Here is a 19,890-nt window from a genome sequence, read left to right on the forward strand (position 1 = left end):
TCACCATACAAATGATTCATGAAACAATTCACTCAAGCTGCCATTTTGAAGTACACCAAAAAATGCTGAATTAAACACTTGTCATTCCATCCTTGGGTAACATTAGATATTGAAGATATTAGATTTCTCAGTTAACTGCTGCTCGTTCTGTAACCGGATAATTTTTCTTGTAAACATACATATATTTTTAAACACATTCAGCAAAAATTAGTTTATACTTATCTTTGCTCAAAGACATTGAAGACATTGATGTCAGTAAAACATCCTCTCATTTTAACTTTGTTCTTTGGTTATAGCCAGTTTGCTTGTTTTCATTTGATTATTTTGGTAGGAGGTTTTTTTGTTTTGTTTCTTGTTTTGCCTTTTTTAAACGGATGCTGGTAAGACTTGATCTTTTTCTCCCAAGCCACACTTTGTCCATACATGAAACGGACCGCCATACTGAGTCACATGACTAGTGCTCAGCTCAAACAGTTCTCTAGATTGGGCTTCATGACACATGAAGACGTGTCTGCTCCATGGCTTACTCACGCTCACCCACAGGCTCTCTACAGGTAGTATCCTTTCCCTATTTGGAGAACAATCCAAAGATCGCATTTTCCACCTGCCTAATTTTGATTTTCCAGCATTGAGCCTTGCGGCTCCCAGACATAAAGTTTTTGGTCTACAGGCTGTAGGATTAGGGAATCTAATCAACCCTGTTACACCCACACATTCACCATGTATGTGTGCCTTCATCTCATTTCCAATCTGGTGTTGCAGCCTTAACTAGTAAGATGTGCAATAATAGTATGTTCATCAATAAAGAACACACTTGCAGCATGAAATGGCCTCTCTCCCTAATCTCTTTCAGATACTGACTTCCCATGGAAAGGAGAGACAACGACAGAACTAAAGCACAGCACTAATGCAGAACCTGCCCCGAAAAGAAGTAGAAAAAAAATAAATAGGGTTGATCACATAACATTCATTAACAGACTTTTTATTTCCTCCACCTCTCATCATCTTCCCAAGAACTTATTTTCCCAGTCTCTCCTACTACCTAGTCGTAGCAGACACAACAAGTTCCTGTCTCCATCCACTGTAATCACTTATGAATCACTTATCACTTAATGAATTAGAGAAAAAACAGTTGTTCCCTAACAAAATTCAGAGGCGAAATAAGGACCTAATGTTAATTCACATCTCATCAGTAGCAGAGCTAGCTTCAGCTTTTGAGTATTAATAACTATGGCATTATACAAAAGTGAAGAAAAGGACACTAAATTTATTATTTTCAGACACACGCTGGACAGTTCAACCAATGTCAAAAATATGTCTATCATGAAACTACATATTGAATCGGGATATGGTCAGTTAGAACTGCAAATATTCTTTCCAGTTAACATCTTCCTGATACATACAATGAAATTCCTGAAAACTAAGCTTTCAAAGTGAACATCAAACTCAGTGCTTCTGAGCTGCTATATTTAACTGAGGTTACATGTGAAGTTTTCAGAACTCTATAATTCAAAAATTGTCTATTCTGCTGCAAATCTCTCCCCTCCACACACTTTTTATTTTTTTTTTTTTTTTTTAAATTGCAAGCTGAATGTAACCAGGAAAACTTTAGGCGAGAGGAAAGCTTAAAGTATAATCAGTTTTGTAACGTTACGAACACAGCTGAAAACATGGCCCCTTAATACTACAAAGAATAATATGGTTTTTATTTGACCATAAGATATAAAGTGGGAAAAAAAAAAAAAAGGGCAGGGGGGACCTCTACGGTCTTAACATCCTAAAACCCATATGGCATGCATATCATTTACTATGTGTATAGCGTCTGATATGCATACAGAGACTATGGATTTGAAAAGTGCTCTCCGACCAGCAGTTTAAACATATCATATCCCTCAGTTTCATAAAGATCCAAATAAGATACAGGATGTGCACCATTCAGACATATGCACAGACATAGATGTCTCCATTGAAATTTGTATTTGCATTACCACATTTTAAGTAATACTTCTTTTAAAAGAAGTGGTAAAAGCTCAAACTGTTTCATTTTCTTTAATGGCTTAACACTTTGAGTGTCTTAATTATATCATCTCATATTTTCAAATCCACAAGGAGGGCCAAATATCATTAACAAAATATTTCGAAATGTTTCAAAAGTGGGCGTGAAGACACTTCATCATCGTAAGTGACATCTGCAGCCTCTTCATTCAAATTCTACAATAGAAGAAGGAGACAAAACCTTTGAGATCACACTTTTCATCTCCAAAAATGCATACAGTAAGAGCCTTTTACAGAGGGAGATAGTCCTATCCATTAACAAACAGAAAAGCAGCTCTGGAAAGAATGAAAGGGGAAAATCATTATGATAATTTCAGTTGCATGGAACTTGGCTGTTATGATTTGTACGGTTCATCCGAACCTTTTCTTTGGCTTAGGTTCATATCCCAAATGTTGCTTTGACTTCTGGGCTTAAAGGAAGCCAAAAACTTAAAGTGAAACTTGGCCAAATCCAACATTTTTGGAGGTTTAGGGTCAAAAACACAAAAACCTGCGGAGTTCCTCCTACCTTCATAAATCAATTAGAGTTTGCCAAAATGTTCTTTTCTATTCTTCATAATCTTGTTCACTACACTCTTCCCTCTAACATATAAGCTGTTTGCAGCCAGTACTGAACACTCCTTGTTCTTAGAGTGGGTGATGCTGAATTTCATCCTGGTTCATCTTTTTCTCAGGAATTTTATTCCCCTGTCTCAAATTCATTTACAGACAGTTTTGGATGGGCTTTACACTTCTCCTAAGTTTAATGCCAAAAATAAATCACAGAGTGGGATTCTCAACCAGAAGCAAATCTGGGCCTAAAACACTGAAATCTTTGAAGACAGAACTTCAACTCTGTGCTCAAAGCAAAATGAGAAACCAGTACATAGAGTAAACAATGTATTTACAAATGTCTACCTTATCAAAGATATTTTTTTCCAGTTACTGTGAAGAACTTTTAATTATCTGACAGCTTCAAGATCAGACTACTACACTTTTTTAGTCTACCTAAAATTTTACAAACAATAAATAAGACTAATTTCTATCTAGAGAGCATTCAAAGATGCAACTATGAGAAAGATGCAACTGTAAGAGCACTCCTAAATTACACACTATAGCAGCTGCAAGCACACACCGATGGGTAGAATTCTGACTGAAAATTGTGATATTGTTTCTGCACTACTCAGATTAAGAGCGCAATGGCCACTTTGCCCAAGCATTTGTTTACTTTTTTTTTTCAGCGTGTGTGAAAATTTTAAAGGGTAGAGTAATGCATATTGCTCATACTTTGATCCATTTACCAAAAAACAATGTCAAAGAAAAATAGGTATCTATTGCAAATGTTATCATAAAACCAAACATACTGCTTATTCAGTCCAGTATTCCTTCGCTAACAGTGATCAGTAACAGATACTTAGAAAGAAAACGAGTCAGTGACACTCCTTCGATCGATATTCCCAGCTCCAACAATCTGTAGCTCAGCAAGTTCCTCAGCCAAAGCCAGTGATCTGTTTTTAACCACTCCAAATGGATCATCAGTTTTCCAAAATTTACCTGGAACCCTGTATAAAAGCTCTCATCATGTTAGTCACCTTCCAGTCATCTAGTAAGAAGAAATCTTAAGCAATTTACACACCCGAGCTACATATTTATATATTTTATCTTGAATCTCTTAAGAACTTCGGAATGAAAACAGCTTGGTTCTGACAGCCACCTGGTGTGACCACAGCCTGACCCTCCTTTGAACAACAGGTTCAACTCAGTGACCTACTTGAACTACCCTGCAATCCAATGATCCTACAAGGATGATGGTGCTAGTTTATTAATTACTCTATAACATCTCCTATGTCACCTCACTTTGAGGTAAATCTTCCAGCACTGTAAACAAGGTTCCAGAAGCAGATACTCTCCAAGTACCACTTCTGTGAACATAAGAGAAACAATTTTTGTTTATTTTTTTGACCTCAGTGTTATTTTCTGAAAACATTCTTTCTACTTCTTAATTATCTTTGGCTCTATAGAATCTCTGGCAGTCTTCCACCTTCTGACACACTGGAAAACTATCAGTTCGAATGCCTTTCATGACTTGCTCCTATTTGTGCTAAATGTGTTTCACGGTCTGCCTGTTTGCGCTTTTTACATTTTACTTGCCAGGTTTTACGATCCTATTTTACTCCCCTGGACAAATTTCATTATTTTGAAGGATGGATTTTTGCTTTTGATAGCTTCCTTTATCCTGCTGTTTAACTATGCTGGTTTCTGTTTGGTCTTCCTAAGGTAGTTTTTGATAGGTAGTATCCATTTCCTCTGAGCGGGCAATATAATTTTCTTTAAATAGCCTTCATAATGCTTGCAAAGATTTTACTCCTTTTACTGTCCCTTTTCATTTCTTTTTACCAGCTTTCTTATTTTTGTGCAGTTGCCATTTTTGAATTTAATACTATATATTCCGTGGTTCTAATAATTCCACCATGGAAAGTGAATCCAGGTACAATATGACAGCTTCTACAGAATAACTCGAGATTCCTTAAATCTTGAATCAGATTTCCATTAATTCTTTACTTATTCAGCACCAGCTAGCATTCAGTTGCTTTATTTTATTGAAAACCTTAAATAACTACAGAGAATAGAGCATCAATAGTTAATACCCATTAACTGTTAAATAGCTAATATGCATTAACTGAACATCCAGCTGTTCACAATTTAGGCAAAAGCTATCTTCTTGGATTAAAATATAGCATAAGTCACAAAAGAAAGCAACACTGAACAAATTTTAGATTACATTGGACTGAATAGGACTGTTAACAAATTAACATTGGACTAAAGAATCAGACATCAGTTTTATAAGGTATTTCTAATATTAACAGAAGTAATAATATTTGTTAGAATTGGCAACAAAATGCTTACACAAAAGACTTTCCAGACAGAAAAGTCAACCCTGACAAATCCTACAGCTGATTGTGAAAACACTTTCTCACAAATTACAATTTCCATCAGCAGCTCAGATATAAAGTGATCTGATTTTTGCATGACCTTTTTGTGTGTGTGTGTGTAAAAGCTTTGTTTTGTTTTTTAAATTATCATCTCAGGTGAGAAATCTTTGCCTGACAAGGCATTGGCAAAAGTCCCACTAACAAACCCCATTACCTTTACTAGATCCAGGAATTTATCCCTTGTGCAGGAAAACACAAAATTCTTTATCAAAATGAAAGGATTGCAGCGCTTGTATCACAATCTGACACAGTGTTCGTATTGTTCTAAAGTGACTTTGAAGTCTTTTTGAAAAAAGGGAGAGATTGCATACACCTGGCTTTTATCTTTGCTTTAGCTTCTAGATGAATAAATTATGGTATTTCTCCATATGACAGAGCTATGTGACAGCTAAAGAGTAGGTGTAAAATGCTTCTTTCATTATGCCTATATGAACTGTGAAAAGAAATATGACTGTGTGAAACTGAATAATACTGCTAAATATAACCCAACTTCAATAAAGAACAATGTATTTTTAAAAGCATTTCTAATTAATGTCACTAAAACATCCACAGAAATTCACAGAATGTGTTTTTTTTTTTTTTTTAGAAGACTAAATTGGGATGTCTTTGATAAGGAATGCAGCTGAGTTCCCTATCTCCATATGACAAATTCTCCATGCACTTTAAAATACAATGAAATACTGTGTTCTGTGCATAATTCTGGCACTTAAGATACAAAGTTAACATTATTCATTTTGTTCATCATATTGTCCATCTACATCAAAATAATAGTTTTAATTAAGTTCATTCTCCTCAATTGACAGTAATGACAGGCATTAAGGGAAAAAGAATTCCACTTGTGTTGATAAATTTATCTAATAAAATCATTGCTACTTTGACATTTGCCATATTTCAGGGGCCTTGCTCCAAGGTATTCTTGGAAAGAAGTCTCTTCCAGATGCAGAAAGCAGAATAGACTCTTTCCCAAAAAAAAGATAAATTGAAAAATAAAGATAGAAGCAGCAGAGGAACAAACACAATACCAGGCCAAAAGGATCCTAACTTGAAGGAACAGACAAAACAAATCATCTTTCTAAGCAATTTGATACACCAGTATTGGTTTTCTTTTGATATCTGAAATCAAGTGATCCAATTACCTTGATGATCCATGTCAAAAAAATATTATTATCCATTGTAAAAGAACTCTAAACTGCAAATGCCACTATTCATATGTAGATCTTAGAGATCATAGAATCATAGAATGCTCAAGATTGGAAGGGACCTCTAGAGATCATCTAGTCCAACCCCCCTGCACACGCAGGGTCACCTAGAGCACATGGCGCAGGACTGCGTCCAAGCGGGTTTGGAAGATCTCCAGGGAAGGAGACTCCACAACCTCTCTGGGCAGCCTGTTCCAGTGCTCTGTCACCCTCACTGTTAAGATCATGCATAGAAAAGCAGAACAAGAGCAAGGTAAAGCTATCTAGTTCTTGTAAATTATTTAGTATGTCGTGTAATCTTTTACACCTTAAAGACTGATCTTACAATCGAATATACTACTGTTGCTCTCCCTCACACTGGACCAAACATTAGATCAAATTCATCTCCAGCAACTGCCTCAGCAGCACTTCACTAGCAAACATTTTCAGCATCATGAGTAACACACCACTTGAAAATCTTCACTGTTAGCAGTCCAGTCCCATAAACGTAACACTGGACAAACCAAGACTCAGTTTATTCTCCTAAATGCTGCCATCAGCAATCAGAGTCACCTTACCCAAAACTTTTCTATTCGTTATGTCTCAGCTTCTAGAAATATAAACTTCTATTTTGTAAAATACTTTGGGATCTATTAATAAGCCAGGTGATGCAAAAAGTGTGATTTCTTAGCTGAAGAATGAAAGGTTTACCTTTCTGTAAAGTCACAAATCAAATTTTCCATACTGTTTTAAATTGCATATATTGCAATATAGGAGCCAGATTCTGTCCGGCTCTAAGCAAACAATTCCTGAAAGTGATCAGTAAAGTGTAACAAATTATGTTATTTTGTCCCAAAAACATTCTGATTGTATCTATCCCATGAAAGCTCCTTTACGCAAAGACGCATTTATAAAATGCTATTTAAAGGACACATTCTAAGGTATGGTGTGTTCTAGACAAGATTCTGTAAAAGAAGCACGCTCATCTCCTCCTCCTCCCCTTCACTTTTGTTCTTCTAGGCTATAAGACTAGATAGTCTGTAAATAACAGCGTAAAGGCTATTACAGAGCATTTGCACAAAAGGTAAGCAGTAGGAATATGGCCTGTCAGTAACCAAAAATGTACCTCTAGTTAGGCTCCCCTCAAGCAGAACTTTTGTTACTGAGGAGATGTGTTAAGAGTCTTGCCCACTATTTAAAACGGTCTACAGAGAATGACAAACAGCAGCAGTAGTTTAGCTAGATAGCTCAGGTTCAAGCAGACCACAAGGTTTGTAAAAAGCTTTCTATATATTTAACCAGGCTATCAAACTTTTCTTTATCAAAAAAAAGCAAATATATATATGAAAGTATAAGCAATGAATATAACAAAGTGTCTAATGATGCAGTTCTTAAAGGAAAATAGCATTTGTTTGGGAAAATAAAGTACAGATAAGATATTTAAGCAATTGCTCAACAAACAAAATTTCATTATGCTACTTTTGTATTACAGAATAAAAACTTCCTATATTCATCTTATTTTGAAGACAGCTACACAAATAGGGTCAGACATTTTATTGCAATTTCCTTTGCAGAATTTCAATCTAAATTATTGTTTTTGTCATTGATTATAATTTATATAATATAGGGTGTTTAAATACATAACTTTGTAAAATATTAGACAAGCTATAAGTCAATGCTAAAGTTAAAAATGAACTATATGTGGCTGGCTATACTGGACAGTCATGTGCTGAAATACTAACATCTATTATAATGAGGTTATTGATGTAGAGTTGACATATGACTTGATTTGCAGATGCCCTACCGACTAACCTTTTGCAACCATATCGCAGTGTAAACCCGTGGTAATTATTGCTGGGTATGGAGAGTTGGTTTAACTGAACTATTTCTTTTGATACATGTTGAATGTGATTGCCCCCTGGAGACTACCGGAGTCCCACATGTGTGAGTTATTACATAAGCACTGAAGAAAAAAAACGGTGTATCACATTAAGTTTTTCCTGTTTCTTATTGTTTCTTTCTTTTCTTTTTTTCCCCTCTTCTTTTCCAGCAAGAGCTTTTTCTTCCAATACCTCTTCATATATCCCTTTTTCAGCTAATAATACATTTAAGGCACACGGTATAAATAATTGAATTATTTAATCCAAACATAAAACATTTTTCAACTATTGCAGTTCACACTTCTCTAACCAAGTTTAACTTTGCAAATCAAGACATGCAGGTTCTGTTCCTGGGTCCTGATGTCATTGAGCTAATCCACTGCCAAGACAATGCTGAAAATCATTATGTTGCTGACTTAATTGTAAAAACTAAGAGAAAACTAAGAGAAAAAAAAAAAGACATGCAATGTTTTATAATGTTGACTACTCAGTTAAAAATCCCAAAGTAATAAATGGAGACAGTTTTAAGAATAAAATTCATGTTATTTTATACATACACATATGATGTAATACTCTAGACAAAAGAAAAGACAGGACAAATACATAAGAGCTGTGCTGATTTCTTTTTAACCTACTAAACTTCTTTTTATTCTTATAGCTATTAAAAGACATAGCACAGAACACTGAGTCACTTCTGTCAGACTACCAATTATGACAAACTGAAAAAGATTTAAGAGACTGTGAGTCTAGTAGAAACTGATCTTCAAGTAAGATTTTCATAGATTGTCTATAGGGACATTTTAGAATAAGAGTACTTTCGGCTTCTGGGGATTACCCTACACAACGAAAACAAATGTCAAAGTAAATCCCCAAAGAAAAAAAACACTTGTGGTATTGATCCCCAGACCAACCAATCAACCTTCCTGCCCTCTGCAGATTCTCAAATACTTTTCTTCATCTGAAACATCTTAGAAATATTTTCTTCAACATAACCTTAAACCACTGGCTGAAGTTCAACAAGCATTTCAGCAACACATATGGAATTTATCCACAACTTAGGGAGCTTCCCCAGGCCAAAAAGAGAAAATTCCTTCATGTCCACCCATGTTTAAAATCTGAATTTGCATATATATGCAATTATGCCATGTTAGAAATCTAAATACATTAGCTGGGTCTTTAATAGTCTCATGTGTGTTGCATTGATTAGTCTGATTTTTGGTAAGTATGATGCACATCTAGTCCAATAATCATTTTTAATATATTGCACTAAATTATCATAGGCTTAATTGGATTTTCTATTACCCTTAGCCAGAGCCTCAACTCTAAGACTTTTCATAGTTCAGTTATCAACATGCCACAGAAAAAAATGTTTTAAGTCCTACTTTCACCAAAATGTAGATGGTCCATTACAAATTTATGTTCAGCTACATGAAAATGACTGTCTTAAAACGTATTTTCTGCCTTTTTCCTAGATATTTGCAAAGAAAAAGTAGCAAATTTGCCTGAACTGTGCAAAATACATAATAATTACTCCATTTTGCTGAAGGCTAGACATTTTTGACACTGCAGTTACTAGCTACAATTCCTATGTTGGCAAAATCCAGCTATAATTAAAGCAGCAGTGACACAACAAGGGAAATATCCCTGAACGTATCACTAATGCACATACATAAGTAGATTATAGTTGTGTAATCTACTATGCTGCGTTCTCTCCTTTTGCTATTTCAAACCTCTTGCTTTATATGGGTAAAACTTGGAAAAAACTACCCGATATGTATATGAACACTGATCTTGCAAACAGATCAAGTTTCAGCTTAACCAGTGCCGACAGGGGGAAAAAAAAAAAAAAAAAAAAAAAAAAAGGGGAGAAAGAAAAAAATAAATAATTTTTACAGTGTCCCACGAACCTATAATTTGCAAACAGAAGCATACAAAAACTTACTTTAGTTTTGAAGAGACATCTTTGAAGAGACATTGCATCTTCTTTTTGAAGAGAATTCTGCAGAGGTATTCCAGAAGGTAGCATAAAATATTGGCCTTTACATTTCTTCATATGTTAGTTCATTAACATAAGAGATACGCAAAATTTAGCCCAAAATTACGATAAGTGCTCACTTTCACTTGAAATTGTCTGACTCCGTAACAGCAAATGCATGCAACCAAAATAATTACAATTTAATGTAAAACTGAGGGAAGAACCTTATTCTACCATAAGATTTATACAACACAAGACCATCACAGTCTTCATCCCTTCATGTCAGTTGCACCACTAAGCTTCTGCTTTAATTGCACAAAAATTCTAGTAAAATAAGATTTCAAATTCACCCTGACTATATTAAAATTCAGTTGTTATTCTGCATTTTCCACAAAAAGGAATATGGCATCTTTAGCGGAAAACTTCATTCTCATTCATTCCCATTACCTATCCCATCTTCTGAATTTCTCACTGAACTGGTATCAAAAAGTATATGATTCTTGATTAACCTGAAGACTGAAAAACTTGTTGCAACTGATCTTAATATGAATTTGCAGCAATCCAACTTTTCTTTTAACATCTTCACGACCATTACAGCAAGGAAAGACCAAAGCTTATCTCGCTTTTCTTCTCTGTACATATTTCTCAAGTTTAACATATCTCCATTTATGTGTCCTAAGGGATATATGTTGCTTATAGAGAATGAAAGGTAAAATAATTCTCTCATTTCCACTTACTCTCTAGCTACAGATGGGCAAGAAGTAGGAAACAGTTAAACGTATCAGAGCTAGAAAACTATGTGCATGTCACACACACACACACACACACACACACACACAGAGATCAAAGAGGAATGGTGTAAAAGACAAAAACCCAACCTCCTCTCCATCTTCCTCTACAATAAAGAGCAGCCCTCTGAAGGACACATGCAGAACCCCCTACACGTTCCAAATTATCAAAGCCTTGCAGACAGGCACAGGCCCAACTTCAGATACATCCTCTAACTAGAATTTACTTTTAATACGGTAACTCATGATTGTAAGCTCTTAAAAGGTTGAACTTTCTCACTAGGTATGTATTTCAGCCCTAATAAATACAAAGCTGTGTGTTTATGCAATGAATTCTGTCCTGCCTTATGTCAGCTATGTACACTAATGCCTGTCTGCATAATAGTCACAACTGTTTCCTCTGTCTCTGAACAGATTACACTGCTCATTTTTATTTGCAAGACTCCATCTCATTCCCTAGCTTCCTCTTTTTATTAACATTATAGTTCCTTAGTCTTTGAGACAATGCATTAGGAAATACATTGCATTAAGAGAAAATCATAATAAATGAATGTCAGGTATACCAGTTGTTTAGGCCATGTTTCTACTTTAAGAAATACAGACATAACATATGGCACTGTGCTATGTCTTCAGTGTATTTTGTATTTCTAGAACTATCATGGAGATGAGAATTATATACTGAAGCACAGAGTAAAAAATAGAGAGCCAATTCCAAATTGAGGATTCATGACTAACAGTTGTGATATCTCTTGCAAGCTAATTTTAATAAGATACTACAGATATCATGGATATTTACATGGCAAGAAACAAACAGCAGACAATGTTATAATATTAACATTATCAAAAGAATCATCCTGGTTCTTTCGATAAAATTTCTCCTGATCATGTGTTATTCATCATCTAAGACGGGTTATCCAGCCATGCACGTACAAAACTATTGAAAAACCAGAATTCTTGTCCCTTTCCTCATTATGTTCAGTGGGCAACCCAGGCTCAGGTGCTGGACATGTGGAGAATGTATATGTGCACACAGCCTGTTTCATGACATTTTAGGCTCTGAGCACTGATTAAGTTACCTGTGCGTGATCCTTGAAATCAGTGAGGACTATACAGTATCTATGGCATCTCCCCCAAAAACAATCCTTTTTCAGTGAAAAATATTTCCAGTGTGTGCACTTCTGCCACAAGATGGGCAATGATCCAACCCTTTAAAACATTAGGAAAGTCATAATCTTTTTTTCAGCAGATAAAGCAGAAGAAAAGGCCAAAATATTCAGGAGATGGGCAGATCACAGCAGAACAGGCTATTAAATCTTTTCACTTTCTGTTCAGGCTGGTCCCCATTTCCCCTTTGTGACATGCAACTGTGTGATATTTTTCATAAACTTCCATGGAGCAGTGTTTCTGGATTAAAAAAGATATGATTCTATTAAGCTTCATTCATGAACTAAATTGATAGTTTTATTTCTGAAAATTACACACAGAAGTACACATCTCATTTCCATTGAAAGCTACTTGATAAGACATATGGGAATATTATTAGGTGCAAAATTCCTATTGTTTCAAACTAACATGGGGATAATTGTACGTAGTATTGAGGCACTTCAAAAATACCCAGTTTCATAAACTGGCTTTCTAGACCTGCCATCATTTGTTGGTGTCTGCTGCTTTATATAGACCAGCAACAAATAGCTGTAGTCAGCTCTTCATTAGCGTTACAAGTTTTTGCTATTACAGCAGATTTGGAAATCAAAACCAAACCCACTGAACTTATCAATGTTACCCAAATGTTTTCTTTCCTAATTCTATTGAAGTAACAAAGTTACTGGAGCAGATGCATGGCATACAAGAATCAGTAAAATCAATAAAAACACACCTCAGGAAACAAGCAAGTCATCTCCAAAATAAAATCTACCACATATAACATTTAAAAGATCCTGCAAGGACACTTGTTTGAGAAATTGTGTGCAACTTCACAGCATGATACTGCTATGTTTCTTTGCTGAGCACTTCTATAAAAAGTTTACCTTTGTAGAGCAGATAAATTAAAAAAAAAAAAAAAAACAGGGAGAATCAAAGACATGTCAGATATACCATTCTCAAAATAATTCAGCTTCATGATAAAGTACTCACGTGCCAGCTCTCCTGCTGTGACACTTCATGTATTATATGACCATTATATCTGGCAAGATTTGCATAGGTCTGTGCTTGATTTGGGGAAGGAAAGAACTGAAAACCTCCCAACCACTCTTCATTTCCAAGAACTAATCTGCAGTCTAGCTTCCTGGTGTTTCCAATTTTAAAGTGATCCAATTAACCCTGCAGACCCACAGCTGATGCTTCACTCACAGCTGAGAGCGACCAAGGTGGATTCTCTGCAGGTGCTCAGGGTGCTCTTCCTCCCAACAGGGGCCTGAAAATGCCAGGAGACACAGCCAGTGGAGACTCCGACTTGCCCTGCAAGGGCTGATGCCCAGGTCTGAACCAGCATTGAGAGGTTTTTATCTTAAAAGCTAGTGCAAAGTGTCATGAATATCCCAAATAGTCTGCAGGTCAGGATGAATTACATACTACTGAAGCTCCAAAGAAACTACAAAAATCAGAACTCCTTCAAACCTCCCAGACAGCAAATGGACAGCTGACCAGGGACAGCTTCAACCCCTGGACAAAACAGGAGGAAATTCAACCCATTCTGTTGCCCTGAAAACACCCCGAAAAGCAGCTTTCTTGTTACTCCCCTCCCAATACAAAGGGGATGGACAGCTGGCCAGAATAAATGTAATTAGTCTAATTAAGCCTCAACAAGTCTCAGCTGAGCTTGTCACAGCTAGCCAGCAGGGTCTACAATCATTACATCAGGCCAGAGAAGTTTAAGATACACTTTGGTCGTTGAGCTCTGTTTATAACAGCTCAATACACCCTTCACAGAGATAAAATATTCATCGAACACAAGAGCACTATGTGTTATATGAACCTATAAATGTTAGAAGAAGGTATCAAAAGTGGTAAGACAAGAAGGAAATAAAGTAAATATGATTTACTAAGGTATATACATTAACACAGTATTCCTTATAACAACAATTAATTTCATATCTAATCAGCAGATGAACAGTACTCCCAGAAACTCCAGGTATACCACATACCTCACATCATGGACCACAAATCTTGCCTCAGTTAAATTCTTGGACTGGTGTTACAATATTTCTATTTACTTTCCATCATTACTTATAAACTGAACTTTTTATCTTATGCCAAACACATTAAATAGCTGCATGTGCTCAGGAGCAAGAGTGTCATATCAAAATTGCCCTCAAATCACAAGCTATACAAGCCAATCAAAATTGGAACAATGCATCTACCAGAACTTGATCTCATTTTTTAAAAGCAGAAATCTGCATTTTAAGGCATACTTGTTCTTTAAGTATCTCAATAGAGGAAATGTACTTCTAAATAAATCTTATGGAGAAATTTCCTTGGCATACCAATGCTAATTGACAGAAGCCTTAGTTTTTCTGTTTTTTGCTTTTTTTTTTTTTTTTTTTTTTTAACGAGTCCATCCACTTATTTATGAGATTCACATAAGAACGTGACATAAGACTCACCTAATATTTGTAACTATCTCACATATAAATTAGCAAATGAACTATATCAGCAAGTGACTTTAAGCCAAAATATTCTATTATCAGAATAAATTTGTATCACAAAACAGAGTTATTGGTAGCTATACAACTATTGGAGCTATATACACTAAGACACAATATACACTTGGAAATACTAAAATATCAACATTTTAAGGACTAGTTAAAGAAATAGAGTCTCAGTTAACTGTTTATCATAAAGTGTTCTTTGAAGGTAACCACTTTACAGCAAGTGAATGGCACAAGGGAGATGTATAAAAGATACAGCTATTTCTTTCTAAATTCAAGCTATTCAGCCATGCTGATTCCATTTAAGATGTGAGTTATATCAAAGACTCTACAACTGACCTCTACAACCACTGTAGTGACAGAATTCTGAAATATTAATGAAAAAATACAGCTCTAATATATTCTTTCCCAATGCAGATTAAATTACAAGTAGCAAGTTCCACACTGAAATTGAACATTGATAGCTCACACTGTCAGGGTAAATACTTTACAGGGTTTTAGCATTGTATCATGTGCAGTAGAAGGCACAATGATGCAATCAGTTTGTAATTACTAGGGTTACAAAGTACACAAAATATCATCCAGATATATAAATAATGTATAATATAATGTATCATTTCCTGAATTTGATTCTGACATGCAATTTTACTGACATGAGCGCAAAGAGAGGAGTAGTGTTGGTTTCTCCATTTTGCATATAGAAACACATAGAAAGTACAGTTTGGCATGCAGCATGAGGATCAAATTCCACCTATTAGAAAATTTCCACAAACCCATTATATTAAACAGATCAAGCCAAATACTGATGCAGAGATATTGATACCATTGATAGAAAACTTCGATCAATGCATTTCTGTTCACAGTTTTTCATAGTCAGTTCTCAGAGAAAAAGTAGCTTTTAAGTGACAAACCTGTTTTGTGTTCCTTAATATAATTTATAAATTATATGATGTATCATTTACCCAAATCAGTTAATTATATTTCAAATCTTAAAGTTTGAGCTTTAGTAATTTATAAACTGTAGAGATTCTCTGAAAATTAAGCTCAAAGCCTACATTATATCCAAAGAAGCTATAGGAGAGGCTCTCCTTTCCAACAGTAAAAAAAAAGTTTTTGCAGTTAACAAAGTATTAATGATTACAGGAGATCTGCAAGGCAAGACAGTTGTAGCTCTGTGATTCTCTCCCTATTTAAGGATGTGAGGTAAGGTTTTTGGTGACAACTCTTATTTTGCAGTGACCCTGTTTGCCCATCCAACATGAGCTGTCTAACCCACTCCACAGACATGTATAGAGAGCTCATATGATCAAGTCATACCCATTAGGTGATCTGAGTATGTGATTATGATATCCCTCCTGATATGGGCCTACACTTTCAGACACTTGACTTCAATATGGAGAGCTACAGCTAGAAATGCAGATCAGGAAGGGACCCATGAGTCTCAAATGCAGTTCCCCGCAGCCTCCATACTACTATACAATTCAGTGCTTTTGAAAAACTGAATCATATTTTACATAGCTAATCACCTGGGCATGTGAATGTGTCCTTGGTTAAAAAAAAAAATCACTCAGAGAAAGGTATTATTTGATATTCCAACATGCTGAGCACTCATAACCCCACTGAGTAACCTCAATATGCCTTTGGATGTCACGCTGTGAATGCTGCAGAAACCGCATGCAGAAATGATAATTATCCTTCTATCCTTTCCTCAAAACCAGCTAGAATGACTTTCTTGATTTTTTTGAGGAAAAGGCTTCACATTCTATTTTGCTTTTCCTCTCACTAAAATAGCTCATTGTTGCAACTGAAGTCACTAGTACCTTCTCTGGCAGGACAGAAGCAGCTGTTCTTTGCATAGAGAAATTTATTATACATCCTGGAAGATGCACAAAAAAATAGAATGCTTGGGTGATTTTAAAGCAAAATTAAAAAAAAAAAAATCAACTCACTTGTAAATGTTGAGAGTTGTCTGTCATATTGTCCTCTCGTCTACGAACTTCTTCCAACAACTGTGCATTCTTCTTTTTCTCCATTTGCTGATTGTGCTTCAGATTGGCAACCTTCTTGTTTTGGTCCTTCATATGTCTAAGAATTGTATGCACATACCCATTAGTGCCAGTAAGTGCAATCACATCTGTTTCTCTACAAAGTAACTTGTGTCTACAACAAGATCACCAACACACACAGGTATTTTGAATATCAGATTTAAATCATAAAAAATCATCTTGTTTTCAAACTGGCATATCAAAATATTTTTATGCCATAATATTATACAGTTGTTAAAGAATAATCCCAACCCACAGGCTTTTCTTCCTTTTTCATCATTTGCTCACACGTTTCACACATATGGCAGAGGTCGATTATCCTACACTCTTAACACAAACAGCAATTCTAGGGCCAACTTCAATGGATCCTTTAAGGGCCTATTCATTTCAAAGCAAGTAGAAACTGAAGGTGAATGGCTAATAAAGGTTGTAAATTTTTATTTTTGCAAAGCTGGCAGAGAGATACACTATTTCTGAGGATTATATTGTAATGGGGAAGAGGATCACAACATAACTACACCATGAAAAACACAAGAGAACTTTATGAATATCTTCTTATACACCCAAAACATAACATTTGTATCTTTTTTTCAAAAAAGTGAATTCTTTTAACAAATGGTTTTCAGCAAATTTATGAATAATCTTTAATGAAAATGAAAACATCCTTGACACCATGAAAAAATGTCTTAAGAATTTACTTAAACAAAAATTATATTTTTTATTTGTTTCAAATCTAGTGCTCTTTTTCTGTGGCTCTTATCTATTAAGATACTAGAAGCATTTTTGGTTTTGGTACTTAGCACATACCCTTCTAGGCAAACTAATTTTGTCTTGGATGCTACAGCTACTGCTCTGGCTGGCTCTGAAAAATATCCTTGTAGCAATGCTTTCTACCTTCTTGGGCTTTGGATATTATTTTCTCGACTTCTTTTGACTCTGAGGAATTTATTTTTATATAGATAAAAGAGAACAAAGTCATGTGCAAATTCCTAATGAGATCTACTCACTAATCCCATTTTGGCAAATGAAGAGAATATTTTTTTAGTGACGAAAAAGATCACTGGAAACGTCTCTGTGCTTTTCACCGTAGAACTTTCAGAGAAAAAGAAGTTACAGAATAAATTTATTGCATGGCTTTGGATTATGCTAAAGGAAATAGGACATCTTCTACTTACTTCTATCACTGCCTTCTTTGTCCTCCTATCAATTCTTTTATTTATGTTCACTGAAGGCTTAACTACGAATCCCAATTTAGTAAATGTTCTCATGCTATTAAAATTCTTAGAATTTTAAGTGCATTGCACTTAAGAATTTGTGGGTATAATACATAACAGAAAAGCTAATTTACTCTTATTATGAGAAAGAAACATGAATTTCCCTAGGAAAAGAGGAGAGAGGAACAGTAATTGAATTGAAAATCTTTGATACTTTAGCACTTTCATTTACAAGAGTGCAGAATGAAGAGTTCTCCCTGCTTATTTACAAGCAACAGTATATATACAGTTTCTATTATATATGTACTTTTACACTATCTTAAACTATCAAATATATCAAAAGTCAAAGAAATATTTTTACATCTGTTACAGTACTGTGTAAGTTTGGCTCTCAGAAAAGTTCAAACAGATGAAGTAATGGTATAGGAGTATTAGCTTTTCACCAAGAGACCTGCAGAATGAAAGGTGACAGTTTAACAGCTTCATATTCCACAACAGAGATATTTACAAAAATAGGAAAAAGACTGTAGAAAATAACACGGCATTCAGTGAACATAAAACTACAAGAGGAATTTCCCCATCAATTTTGTTTCTAAAACTTCGAGTCACAGTGTGAGAGAAAAATCACTTAGATATTTTTGGAGTTTGATACAGTACTACCATACAAAATATATTTTTCAAATTTGTTTTTAATTGATCTTCAAGGTACTAAAAATTGATGATAAATTTAGCTCATCTTCCTGAAACTCTATTCATCCAACTGAAAAGGAAATATTTGCACAGAAAACAGATCAAGACAGAGCAGAACAGAGTAGATGTCACCAGTAGATGAAAAAAAAATCAGATTTAAATCAGGGTTTTAAGTAGAGAAAGGTGGATTTTCTAAAGTATACAACACTATGCCACAGCTTATCAATAATAAGCAAGCAATGTGAGAGAGCTAAAAAGCAGGAGGTATATTTCTGTCAAAGTTGCACTGACAGATAAATGGAAAACAAACAGAAATATCATAACTCTGTTTAAACTCTTCCTATCTTAAGGAATATAATGGGCTTAGATACCAAGCTCTCAATTAATAAAATATCTCAAGAATTTGAGTGATGCCCTTTTTATTTATACATCTAGGTATTCATATACGATAGAAGTGCTGTACAACTCCAAGGGAAAAAACAGCTCTCTTAATGGTCCATACAGTGTCATCATAAACACTGTTGTTTGGCATGAAAATAAAGAAATACAGGAAGAAATGTCTCTTGCAGAACTTCTTATACAAATGTATCAATTGACAGAAATTTTAGCCATTTAATATGATTTTGGGCTGCTGAATCTTAGACTTATGCTAACTATTTCTTTCATCACTCTTTCCTCTTGTGACTTCCTATCCCAGTTTGTGTCTAACTCCATACCAAGAAGTAGAACACACTGGAGGTGCCACAAACATCTGGTGCCCTTGAAATGCAAAATTCTGAAAAGGAAGAGGCTGTGCTGAGGCCTCTCTTTCTTCCCCAACCAACTACATGCCTACAGTGAAGAGGAAGTACTACAATTAAAAAGCTTAGATAAGCATTTCTCTGAGGCCTGAAAGAAAAAGTATGAAATAACTACCAGAACGTATCCTCCCCTCAAAAATTTTAACTGATTATAGAAAGATAAGTGAAATTAGTAAAAGCACTTTTTACCATTCTAACTATCAAAAGCTGTTTTCATTAGCTTTGAATAAAAATATGCTGACAAACGTCATGGAGCAATGCGTTACAAACAAGTGACCACTTAATCTGATCTGTTTGAATTGGAAACTATCACATAATCTTCACTTTTCTGTTCGAAGCTGGTCATCAAAACATTCCTTCAGATTCTAGGTCTTAAACACTATGCAATATCTGCCAGTCTTGCCAAAGAAATTCAAGTAGAAAAAGGGAGATTTCATTCCTTCTGCCTCCAGGTTAATGAGAATAAATTTTAAAATATATACCTTTACCATTATAAAAACTTCTAGGAAATAAACTGAACTAGATTGCATTATTTTTCATGTCAGATGTACATTTTTTTAAGGAGCTTTCTGAAGAAACCTCTTCCTAACTTTGTAAGCCACTTCACAGCACACTCTGTACCACATTTAAAATTCACCAGGAATTG

General features: G+C 35.0%; 1 protein-coding gene across 9 annotated transcripts in view; it reads right to left on the reverse strand.

The window, feature by feature from the left end:
* Positions 1 to 19,890, reverse strand: part of ERC2 (ELKS/RAB6-interacting/CAST family member 2) — a 412,632-nt gene that overhangs the window by 223,622 nt on the left and 169,120 nt on the right. For all 9 annotated transcript variants that reach the window (XR_015913795.1, XR_015913794.1, XR_015913793.1 and 6 more), the window contains one exon: positions 16,445 to 16,580. Coding sequence is in view for 1 of the 9 variants with exons in the window: in XM_088532042.1 (XP_088388168.1) it covers positions 16,445 to 16,580 (136 nt within the window). In the remaining 8 variants the exon portion in view is untranslated. The remainder of the gene's footprint in view (positions 1 to 16,444; positions 16,581 to 19,890) is intronic.

The sequence above is a fragment of the Tinamus guttatus genome, unplaced genomic scaffold (genome assembly GCF_059628265.1).
Source record: "Tinamus guttatus ecotype Peru unplaced genomic scaffold, ASM5962826v1 Tinamus_guttatus_pri_ptg000451l, whole genome shotgun sequence".
Taxonomy (NCBI): Eukaryota; Metazoa; Chordata; class Aves; order Tinamiformes; family Tinamidae; genus Tinamus; species Tinamus guttatus.